Genomic DNA, 12,837 nt, shown 5'->3' on the forward strand with positions numbered 1-12,837 from the left:
TCTGTGTATTCTTGCCACCTCTTCTTAATATCTTCTGCTTCTGTTAGGTCCATACCATTTCTTTCCTTTATTGAGACCATTTTTGCATGAAATGTTCCCTTGGTGTCTCTAATTTTCTACAAGAGATCTCTAGTCTTTCCCATCAAAAGACTGCAGATGTGGGGACCAGTGAACCTTGCTGATCCCACAGTGAAGGTCACCATTTTACTGATGACAACAGAGGAGCTGGGTGGATGGGGGAGGAGGGAAATTCAGCATTTATTGCTCTGTGTTAAATGCAGCTGAAATATGTAATAGTCTGTTCAAAATCTCATCAGAGACTGAGCGACCGAGTCTAGGATGGACACCAAAGTCCCAGATTCCTTGGAGGTGTCAGCTGAGGACATGTAGTATGGGACTTCTCTATCTGCCTAAGGAGAGGCATCGTTAGATGGGTCAAAGGAAATCTCTCCCAGCCCCTGACAAGACGCAATGCCGCGCGGTGTGGGGCTGCCTTCTGAAATCCTGTGGCTGGAACAGCACTGAATACCCCCATGTCCTACCCACTCTGTGCCAGCAGCCCTTACGGGAGCCGGTGCTGAATGCAGAGCCTGGAGGTTGGGGAGAACACAGCCTCATCTATCCCGCTGAGAGCTCTCTCCTCCTACCCAGCCTCCTGGGCAGACCCTGGTTTCCCTCTGAGCAGGAGCCAGGGGGCCGTTTAGTGGAGAGCGACCTGGCTGAGGGCATCCAAGATGGCAGGCGTGTTGGCGTGAAGTGGCGGGGAGTGAAGCTGACTCTGGGTCTTGCTGGATTTGGTTCTGGGGCATCTAAACTGAATAGAAGACTCTTTTTCCTTTACTCAGGACGGAGGCCCTGCTATCCTCATGTTTAATCCTTTCGGGGTTCCTGGTCCCGGTAGCCTGGCCAGCCAGTTGCTCTAAGACCTGGTTCTCAGCTAACTCTCTCCCTCTTCTCCTCGGCCGCTCCCTTCACATCTCAGCATCACCAAACTGCTCGGTGTCCCATTCCCTAACCTGTGCCCCTTCCGCTCCCTCTGATGGAAAAGGCCTTCCTCCTCCTTCCTTTGGCTTTTCCTTATTCATTCTTTCACACTCTATGCAGGCATCACCTCCTCCATGAAACCTTCTCTGGTTGATTCACCAGAGGTGTCTATCTTGTACTCCCGTAACTCAGTCTGGAGACTTCTATCACGATATTCACCCTTTCATATACAGGGATCTCTCTTTATAAACCCTCATAGGGGAGGGTTTCTTCGTAACGGGTGCCATGACGTTTGTCTTTGAATCTTCAGCATCTAGTTCAGCGCCCGTCACATTGCAATGAGGGCACAATTTGGAAACATTTGTGAAAATCATTCTTCATTTACAGAAGTATTACCAAAGCATTTCAACATGTAGAAGTATGCAAACGAGACTGAACCTAGAGGACAGCGAATGCAAAGTAAGATTCACAAGCCTGCCCTTGAGGATAAAGAAACAATCGTATATTATTTTCTAGCCTTCAGATTTGCTAATATCAACCATTTTACTATTTTTGAGCTGAACAGATCCTACAGCAGAGCTGTTGTCCTTCTTGTTTAATTGACATTTTTAAAAGCTTAAATGTGAATTTACTATGAATCTGATTCTTTCCACTTCTCAGAATCAAGTGCCAAATAAATGAACACGTTCCAATGCTTTCATCTAATAGTAAACATAAGTTTTCAGGTAGATAAAAAGGAAAAAAAACAATGGCATAAACACTCCAATAGGGCGGGCCCCTGGAGAAGCAGGGTGATGTGGAAGCCAGCAACTCAGAGGCAAAGGGATGTGGCCCGTGGCCACTGCCTTCCTGTTGGTTCTGGAAGGCAGTGCTGGCTTTATGAAGGAGACCGTATCCTCTGCTTGCAGCGTGATGACTGCCACTCCACACTGAAAACCAGCGCTGACATATAGACACCGTGCACGTGTATGTGCAAGGTCACTTCAGTCGTGTCTGACTCTGTGCAACCCTGTGGACCGCAGCCCGCCAGGCTCCTCTGTCCATGGGATTCTCCAGGCAAGAATACCGGCGTGGGTTGCCATGCCCTCCTCCAGGCGATCATATACATACCACCCCATGTAAAACAGACCATTAGTGGACCTCTGCTGTGCAGCACTCAGTGCTCAGTAATGCCCTAGAGGGGTGGGGGTGGGTGGGAGGGGGGCTCAAGAAGGAGGGGGTATATGTACACACACAACTGATTCACTTTGTTGCATAACAGAAATCAACGCAACATTGTAAAGCAATTATACTCTGATCAAAAAGTGAATTTAAAAATATAAGTAACACTGATTTATAAAAATGAGTATAGAATATTTAAAAAAGAAGCAGTGTGATGTTTGTTACCCTGACCAACTATGTTACTGTAGTTGTTACCGTAGACCAATATAAAGATGTTTGTTACCAGAGACCAACTCTGGAGGCTGCATTACGTGAGCAGAGAGTTTTCCCTAACATTTAATTTTTTAAAAATAAAAATTCACGCTGTATCTAAACCAGAAAACTGATTACATGTTACACAGAGAGTCCCCAACAAGCCTTAGAAATAAATGTCTGTGTTCCAGCACCGAGGTGAGTTTTTTCAGGGGACCCTCTCTGGAAGGCACACTGAACCTCCTTAGGAGTGAGGAGTCCCTGGACGTAGACACAGAGACTATGAACTCAGAAACAGTACATTGGCGACTTGAGATAATCAGGAGGGACACAGCACCGAGGAATTTGATGAGAGAGACATTGCCAGCCTTTGAATAATTCATTCCGGGAGTCACACAAACGTAGAGAAGATGCTCAACCCTGACAAAGTCTTGGTTCAATCTTTTAGCTTTTTGTTAGTTAAATCCAGTCATCCATTGATCACGCACACACATGCACAGACAGTGGTATAAGACATACACACTGTGCTACTGTTCACAACTGCCAAGGCCTGAGTACAGCCTAAATGTCTATCAGTAGATAAACGGATAAATAAGATGCAGTACGCATATACAGTGGAATATTGCTCAGCCACAGAAAAGAATGAAATAGTATCATTTGCAGCAACACAGATGGAGCTGGAGATGATCGTACTAAGTGAAGTATGTTAGAAGAAGAAAGACAATACTTCTCAGAATAGAAATAATATCACATACAGGTGGAATCTAAAATGAGACACAATGAACTTATTTACAAAACAGACTGACAGCTCTAGAGAACAGCCTTGTGGTTGCCAAAGGAGAGATGAATTGGGAGTTTTGGATCTGGAGATGCAAACTACCATACACAGAATGGATAAACGACAAACTCCTACTATACAGCACAGAGAACTGTATCAATATCCTGTGATAACTATAATGGGAAAGAATACGAAATGAAAGAGAATGTATACATATGTATAACTGAATCACTTTACTGTGCAGTAGAAATTAACACAACATTGTAAATGAACAATGCTTGAATAAGATACATTTTAAAAAGACATATGTATTGTGCTATATTATCTCATTTTAATTCCTTGATTCAAGATACACATAAATCTCTAAAACACTTTTTAAACTCAATGGGAAATATCTTCAGCCCATTGGTCTTACCCTGAGGTAGTTGAGGGTGAAATTTGTCAGCCCCATCCTGGTGATGTTTTTGGACAGCTGATCCAAGACCTGAGGATCTTGTGCCTAAACAGGAAAAAAAAATCAAATATTTTATCCCTGCAAGACAGTATCAAGGAAGTCCTGACTGTGCCACTGCTGCTAAGACATGCATCTTGTCAGTTTTTCTCAGAGGGTAGGTTGCTGCAGATAATTTGTTTTACATTTTGAAGAAACGTGCATATAACGCTCAAGGTCACCTTTGGTTCAATGGTGCAAGACTCATTGCCAGGGAGAACTGAACTGAGTCAGATGGGAGAAAGGACTTTACATCCTCTGTGAGAGGCCCTGTGTCTTCCAGAGGAGGGTTATTAAGCCCGATCAGGACACCTCCAGGTCCCTGGCACCCCCTTAACCCTGAGGGGAGGTGGGGTCTGGGTTTGGCAGAACCATGTTTTAGGGTTACCCAGGTGGTGCTAGCGGTAAAGAACCTGCCTGCCGATGCTAATCCAGAAGATGTGAGAGACTTGGGTTCAGTCCCTGGGTGGAGAAGATTCCCTGGAGAAGGAAATGACAACCTACTCCAGTTTTCTTGCCTGAAAATTACCATGGAGAGAGGAGCCTGGCCAGGCTACAGTCCATGGGGTCACAAAGAGTTGGACATGACTGGAGTGACTTAGCACACAGGTGCACATGCTTTAGGACTGGCCTTTGCTGGGTGTTATGATAATAGTGTTTTTAAAAAAAGATCTTCAAATTTCTTATTCTAATCTCTATTAATTATTTACTGACATTATTTATGGGGGAAGGACACATTTTTATTTTATTTTTGACCACATCATGAGGCATGGGGGATCTTTGTTCCTAGACTAGGGATCGAACCTGAGACCCCTGCAGTGGAAATGTGGATTCTTAACCACTGGACCACCAAGGAAATCTCATGACAGTGTTTGTAGCAGCTTGGCGTTGAGTCCTATATTTGAAAATTTTGGAACTGCCATGAAATATATTAATACATATATATTAAAAATGTCTAACTCTCCTCCCCATTAAGCTGAGGCTAGAAATAGATGTCCTCAACAACTTTCATCCAGAAGGACTGTAAAGGTATGCATTCTATTTTCAGAAATACCAGCCACATTAAAAATATCAAGATGTCATGTTTTATGGGCCAACCCCCATGTTCTGTTTGGCGAGAAAAGAAAATAAATTCTTTCTGGATTCCATTGTAAGGTGAGTCTCTTAGTCATTGCTCTTTCTTTCTGTTTGTTTTTCCTTCTTTCTTGATGGATATAAACTATTGTTAAACAGAGGAAGTCTTAAGTAAACATCTCCTTGCCTCCTGTTCTGCATTCATGAGACTATCTAGGTTATACCAACATCTTAATTTGTTCTTTTTCTGTACTTAATGCAACCAATTGGCTTTGTGTATATAAATTTAAAAAAAAATCGAATGTAGGTGAAAATAGCTTGCCACTTTTCATCTCAATTTCTGAAATGAGGGTCCTCTGTAGACATACATGCGTGCATGCTAAGTCACTTCAGTTGTGTCGGACTCTGCGACTCTATGGACTGTAGCCCACCAGGCTCCTCTGTCCATTGGATTCTCTAGGCAAGAATACTGGAGCGGGTTGTCATTCAGTACTGGAGTGGGTTGCAGTTACAACTGTAATTGTGTTCTCTTTTCACCACATAGGGTCTTAAAAATCAGGCTCAAATCTCATTTTGCTCCAAAGCATTTTCCCAGAAACTGCTGGATCGTGTATTCTGGAAGAAGCATTTATTAACTCAATGCCTGCTGATTCCTTCTTAAGGGACTGATCTGATGAGTTTCTCTCAAGTCTTACCATTAAAACATCTCTCTAGATTGGCATCGAATCCACCCTTGCACCTTCCTGATGTCCAACCCATTTGATATGATTTACAGCCAAATGCAATCAAGAGGAACCCAGGTCTTCCTCCGGTTTCCAGCGCCGTGGTTAGGAGGCGTGTGGACACACACCCGAGGTATGTGAGCCCCACATCTTGTCAGATGGTTCCAATAAAAACTGGAGACTGTTTTTCCTACTCCTTGTTTTGTTTCTCTCATTTATACACAACAAGTTTATTAGCCCAGGCCGAGTGGTACTTGATAACAAATGCATGGAATTTAAGAAAAGTACAGACTGTTTATTGAGGTAACCTCCATTTGGAGTTTAAAATAATAAAGTAGGAAAGGAAATAGTCTCACAACTTACCAAACTCAGAAACAAAGGAGGGAAAAAGGGGCCTGTGGATGAAAATGATTGAAGGGAAAACTCAAAATTTAGAGTTAATTGTCTAAAGTGTGAAAGTTTCTGGGAGCTTTTCCATAGTGAGAAAACAGAGCTTCTCTTTTCTGGGTGAGATGAGGAGGGGATGAAAGGGAAGAAAGTGAAATAGAAATTAAGGTACTTACGTGCATGGCTAGAATGCTTCTTGGGACTAACTCTCTGTATTGTCTAATGGTAAAGTGCCACGTTTTTATTCTCATGAGGTCGTCAAAGGTGAACTCCAAGATCAGTCTGCCTTCTGTACACACCTGGAAGGGACAAACAGGGGGCTCAATGGTTATGCACTTGGTGATCACGACGTTTTTGTAATTCACATGTCAGCCACTCAATGCGGTCTCCCTGACTCCTCTTGGGAGGTGCTCGATCTTAGCAAAAACGTGGCACAGGGAAGGTGTCAGCTCTGAAATTAATGGGGTCAAAGGTCAGCACAGCAGCTCACCAGCCATGAGCTACTGGTAACTCAACTAGTTTTGGCAGAAACTCCATGAGCCCCTATTTCTTCATTTGTAAATATGCAGACAAAACCCATCTTATAGCAATGCTATGTCAAACACTCCTGGTAAACTGTGTCCCCCATAACACTAACATGCTTTCACCTCCTTTTTCCTCCACTTTCATCATCCTTCTAGAATAAGCGTTTGAGCTCTGTTCTAATCTCGGTTATCCTACTCTGGGAGAAAGTACCTAATAAAAGTATTCCTGTGTAAGTATGAGTTACTTCAAGGCCATCCAGGCAGGAGGAGAAGGGGATGACAGAGGATGAGATGGTTGGACGGCATCACCGACTTGATGGACATGAGTTTGAGCGAGCTCCAGGAGTTGGTGATGGACAGGGAAGCCTGGCGTGCTGCAGGCTGTGGGGGCACAAGGAGCCAGACAGGACTGAGTGACTGAACTGAGCTGAACTGAAGCAGAGGAAATTTTCGTTTCCAAAGAGAAATGTCAGAGGGTGGTGCTTAACCCAAGGCTGTGGGTTATCAGTTATGGATGTTTGGAAAGAAAGGCATTTTAGAGTAAATTCCTTGAATCACATTCTATTAGATATGACGAATTCTCCTTGTATAAAGGGCCAGGCTTTGGGGAACCAAATTAATCTAAGATAAATGTATATTATTAATGAGATATAGTGAGTCTTATAGACTGATCAGTGACAGGGTAGCATTTTTATCTGCTCTTGAAAGTCAGATGATTTTTGGCATGCAGTTCATTTTTCTTTTTTTTTGGCAGCTTACAGGATCTTAGTTCCCTGACTAGGGATCGAACCTGGGCTCATGGCCGTGAAATGGCCAAGTCCTAACCACTGGGCTGTCAGAAAATTCCGCAGTTTCTATTTTATTCACATTTCTCCTCACTGTTGTGCTGTGTGCTGAGTTGCTCAGTCATGTCCAACTCTTGAGCAACTCACTGGACTGCAGCCCGCCAGGCTCCTCGGTCCATGAGACTTTTCAGGCAAGAATACTGAAGTGGGTTGCCATGTCCTTCTGCAGGGGATCTTTCCGACCCAGGGACTGAACTTGCATCTCCTGTGTCTCCTGCACTGTAGGCAGATTCTTTACCTACTAAGCCATTGGGGAAGTCTTTTTTCACTGTTAATGACTTTGAAATGAAAGAAAATGTGGGAAGGCTTACGCCGCTCATTCTGTCTCACCTCTAAGATGGGAAGCAGTGACCGTACATTGGTCCAGTTTAAACAATTGCAGCTCGATATTCAGCCCACGTTTGCCTAGAGAGGCAGTACAAAAATGGGAGGCTTTTGCACCAGAAAGTCCTAGATTCAAATCTTGACTCTGTTTTCCACTTATTTTGCAACAGATTCCCCAAGTTTCAGTTTCCTCATCTGCAGAATGAGGATCAGAATACCCTTAGGTAGGGATGTTGGGAAAGCATATGAAGTGCAGTTTTGTGTATAGATTGCCGAGTATTGTTGCTGTTTAGTTGCTAAGCCATGTCCAACTCTTCGTGACCCCATGGACTGTAGCCCGCCAGGCTCCTCTGTCCACGGACTTCTCCAGGCAAGAATCCTGGAGTGGGTTGCATTTCCTTCTCCAGGGGATCTTCTTGACCCAGGGATTGAACCCATGTCTGCTGCACTGGCAGGTGGATTCTTTACAGCTGAGACACCACCGAAGCCCGCCTGGTATTGCACTTGACAGTAAATGATAGTTTAAAGATGGAAGACGTGCAACCGAGGAACCCAGAGCCTTGGAGCAGGGGTTGTTGTAATGTCCTGTCTGAGACCTGGGGGCTTATGAGCAGGGCATCGCGGGCTCTTCTGGGAAGAGCTAAGCCTCCACCTAACCCTGAGATTCCCACTCACTTTCTTGATTCAACCAGAACAGCTTCAGTTTTATCTGTTTTAAGTAGTGGACCTCTGATCAAGCCTGTCTGGAGAAAGATTGTTTAGACTAAAAAAAATTACAACACTTTGGAAATCATTGCACTTACACTTAAAGAAAAAATAACAGTCAACTGAATAGGGAATACGATCATTTTAGAAATAGTCTAAACTATAGTCCATGAAGATAATGCGCAATGCAAATCGTTCTTTTGAGCTTCCCAAGGCAGCGGTAGTGGTAAAGAATCTGCCTGCCAGTGCAGGAGACATAAGAGACACGGGTTCAATCCCCGAGTCAGGAAGATCCCCTGGAGCAGGGCACAGCAACCCTCTCCAGTATTCTTGCCTGGAGAATCCCATGGACAGAGGAGCCTGGTGGGCTACAGTCCACAGGGTCACAAAGAGTTGGACATTACTGAAGTGACATAGCACAGCACATCAACCTTTTATGAAATCTTAATAATCACTTCAAATGTCTTTTCTAATGAGTCAGTTCTTCGCATCAGGTGGCCAAAGTATTGGAGTTTCAGCTTCGGCATCAGTCCTGCCAATGAATATTAGCATCAGTCCTTCCAATGAATATTAGCATCAGTCCTTCCAATGAATATTCAGGACTGATTTCCTTTAGGATGGACTGGTTGGATCTCCTTGCAGTCCAAGGGACTCATTTGAAAAGACCCTGATTCTGGGAAAGAATGAAGGTGGGAGGGGAAGGGGACAACAGAGGATGAGATGGTTGGATGGCATCACTGACTCAATGGACATGAGTTTGAGTAAAATCCGGGAGTTGGTGATGGACAGGGAGCCCTAGCATGCTGCAGTCCATGGGGTCTCAAACAGTCGGACAGGACTGAGCGACTGAACTGAACTGAATAATGACTTCCTTCTTTGGGAATTTTATACCCATAACCATCATTTGTTGAATTCCGACTATGCCCTAGGCACTGGGTTAGGTGCTTTTGAATCTCTCTAATTTAAAGAACTATTTTTTTTAAACAAGAAAAACACCAAGTGGAGAAGAGTTAGGAACCTGTTGACAGAGCACCACTTAAGAAAGATGCTTAAAAAAAAAGAAAGAAAGATGCTAATAACACCTGCCATTTCCATTTCATCAAAGGTCTCAGAAGCACTGTCAGATAATTATTGATAATCTGGGTGAAGGCCTCTGACTCAGATCCAGTTGGCACAAGCTGTGGGTAATTCCAGGCATTTGGGCTCCCTGCCCTCAAACTCCTCGACTGAGTGGTCTTCAGGGCCTCATTTCTGGATCTTTGCCATGAGAGTCGAGCACAGTGAAAAGGGGGAAGACTTCAGTGTCCCCACACCACTCCTCCAGAGCCTTGCCTATCAGCATCAGACTTAATTTACCAAGATTTTCCAAAGAGTTACATAGAGATTAAGCCACACAATTCTTCCCTGTGTGTTAATAGGACAGAAGCCACCGGCAGGGGAGGCTTTCCCAGAAGAGGGGTGACTATAGCCAGACATGGGCAGAGAAGTGTCTTGACAAGGCAGGACAGGGATATAGGGGTGCCATAATCCTGTTTCTTTTAAAGAGAGGGGGTTATTGGCTGTTTAAGCAAATATTAGCCCAGTTGAAATGTCATGCTTTTTTTAAATTACCTAATCTATTTGTTTTGTGTTTATGAGACACAAACCCAAGGCAGAGAGAGTTTCTGGTTTACTTCTACAGGAATAGAATTTCATAAAGGGAAGGCCTGGATGGACCTCTTCTGATGAATTACTCAGTTGGAGAATCTCTAAGGCCATGTTCAACTGTGTTCTTTGTTTACTGTGATGTAGCAAACCAGCTGAGGACTCTTTTTGCCATCAAACTGCTAAGGGCCTACGAAAAGAAACAATGCAACAGCCTTGGGCTCCTCCTTTCTCAGCTAAAACCAAGGACTCAGGTTTATCTGGGACATAGCATGGGCAAGAGAGGAATCCTGAGAATTGAATCTAAGTCACTTGTGTTGAGTGTTTTCTTTAAGGGAAACTAAATGACTGAAGTGGCCTGAAAGTCACTTAGTCGTGTCCGACTCTTTGTGACCCCATGGACTGTAGCCTGCAAGGCTCCTCTGTCCATGGAATTCTCCAGGCAAGGACACTGGAGTATGTATCCATTTCCTTCTCCAGGGGTCTTCCCAACTTGGGGATTGAACCCAGGTCTCTGGCATTGCAGGCGGATTCTTTAGCATCTGAGAAGCCCTGGTGACTTCTTTGAATGAAAGGATGGGAGACAATTTGATCAATGCTGACTTTCCCCAAGCAGTTCTCCCCACAGCCTCCTCCCAACCCCTGCCCCCCTCATGGAGGTCAAAGGAAACTAAAGGTTTTGTGATTTATTTTATTTTACATGCAACAATCAGAAAATGAAATAGAGATGCTTAAGAAAAAATGTATATACATATATATATTCCTTGTTTGGAATAGTTAAAAAAAATGAGCATAGCTTACGAAGAGGAATTAATGTTTCTTCTTTTCAGAAAAACTCTGCACATTCCTCGTAATCAATACAATTAATGTAGCTTTTATCTAAAGTTGGCCTTTTTTAAAAAAAAAAAAGCTGCCTTTCACTTGGAATCCAAATTCAAAAGGGTCCCCAATTAAGAAAACATTTTCTGTTGTGCTGAATTCATGTTACTGTGAGCTCTGACATTTTGTTTCTGTGGTAACCAAAATCAGCTGATTAGTTGGCATGGCAACAGAAAAGATGTAATCCCAGCAGACACACTCTAATCAATGCCCCCAGCACAGATGGTCTCCGGAGGATCAACAAGAAAGAGGCTGGCAGGCATTCAGTGCGTCACGTGTTGGCTTGAGAGTAGGCCAGGAACAAGAGAACTAAAAAAGAACATTTCTCAAACTAACCCGGAGCTTTTTAACCCTTTTCTTTCTTTGCATAATAGTAAGGCAATACTGACCATGTCGTTGTATAACAAAATGATTCTCATGCAGTTTTTATGAAATATAATATGTTTGTTAGATGGGAGTGTTCATTTAATTTTTCTTGGTCTTTATGCTTAGAACAGTATGCATGGACTAAGGCTTTTAGATTAACAGTTGCATAAAGCTCAGTGTATCTTACTTGGAAATGCTGCACATGTAAATCCATAGTGGTTTAATTGCTAAGTTGTGTCCAACTCTTTGTGATCGCATGGACACCTTTGCCCCTCAGGCTCTACTGTCCATGGAATTTCCCAGGCAAGAATACTGGAGTGGGTTACTATTTACTTCTCCAGGGGATCTTCCTGACTCAGGGATTGAACCCGGGTCTCCCGCATTGCAGGAAGATTCTTTACCTACTTAGCCACCAAGGAAGCTCATATGTAAATACACATATATACATTTATTAGAGTGATATACTCATTGATGATATAGTAATTCCATTAGAGTCAGGATGAGAGCATAAAGGGCTTTCCAGGTGGTGCTAATGATAAAGAACTTGCCTGCCAATGCAGCTGGATTTAAGAGGCACAGGTTCAATCCCTGGGTTGGAAAGATCCCCTGGAGTAGGGCATGGCAACCCACTCCAGTAGTCCTGTCTGGAAAATCCCATGGACAGAGTAGCCTGGGGAGCTATATTCCATGGGGTCACAGTCAGACACGACTGAGGGCTGAGCACACACCCAAGAGTATAACATAATAAGAATCGTGAACCAACTGTCAGAGACATCAGTGAGGGTTCATACTGGAAAAAAGTCAAAGTTACTCATGTTCGACTCTTTGCGGCCCCGTGGACTGTAGCTCGCCAGACTCCTCTGTCCATGGGATTCTCCAGGCAAGAATACTGGAGTGAGTATCCATTCCCTTCTCCAGGGGATCCTCTTAACCCAAGGATTGAACCCAGGTCTTCTGCATTACGGGTGGATTCTTTGCCGTCTGAGCCACCAGGGGAGTCCAGGAATACTGGAGAGGGTAGCCTATCCCTTCTCCAGGGCATCTTTCCAACCCAGGAATAGACCTGGGGTTTCCTGCATTGCAGACGGATTCTTTACCAGCTGAGCTACCAGGGAGACCCACACTGGTTGGTATTTCCACGGTACTTTTCCACAGTAGCAAATAATTTCACAGTTAATAATTGAGATAAGGAAAGACCATAGCCTGTGTTTATAGAAATGATAAGATGTCCAATAATGGCTGTAATTATGGTTCCAGTTTGTGAAACCCAAAATGATGCAACATGTATCTCAGAGAGGGTCCTTTCAGTATTGGCCAGAATTCACATCCTCAAATATAATTCAAGGGTCTTTAATTCTGAAAACCTTGGGGATTGCTCTTCTGATTATTAAGCTTTGTTTCCAGTTTTATTCAAAGTTGAATACAGAAAAGAAAGCTTTCAGAATATATGTGTAAAAACTCTCATTACAGCATCTATAGTGTTCCTAGGGTCAGGAAATTGCAAAACATGCTTTGTGGTCCTGAGGAATATTAAGTATTACTGTTGATTAAGGCTGTGGCTGATTTTTGATTCACCAGTTGACCACATTTTCATAAAAGCAACTCAGAAATGCAGAGTCAAACGCTATTTGGAGAATTAGAGTTTATTGATAGTCTAAATTAGAACAATGTGAAAATGCCTACACATAATGTGCTAAGTGAT

At 43.4% G+C, this 12,837-nt stretch overlaps 1 protein-coding gene across 7 annotated transcripts in view; it reads right to left on the reverse strand.

The window, feature by feature from the left end:
- Positions 1-12,837, reverse strand: part of LDB2 (LIM domain binding 2) — a 461,389-nt gene that overhangs the window by 67,633 nt on the left and 380,919 nt on the right. For all 7 annotated transcript variants that reach the window (XM_005681920.3, XM_005681918.3, XM_005681919.3 and 4 more), the window contains exons 4-5: positions 6,025-6,147; positions 3,591-3,674 (exon numbers count right to left, since the gene is read on the reverse strand). In XM_005681920.3, coding sequence (XP_005681977.2) covers positions 3,591-3,674; positions 6,025-6,147 — 207 coding nt within the window. The remainder of the gene's footprint in view (positions 1-3,590; positions 3,675-6,024; positions 6,148-12,837) is intronic.

The sequence above is a fragment of the Capra hircus genome, chromosome 6 (assembly GCF_001704415.2).
Source record: "Capra hircus breed San Clemente chromosome 6, ASM170441v1, whole genome shotgun sequence".
Lineage (NCBI taxonomy): Eukaryota > Metazoa > Chordata > Mammalia > Artiodactyla > Bovidae > Capra > Capra hircus.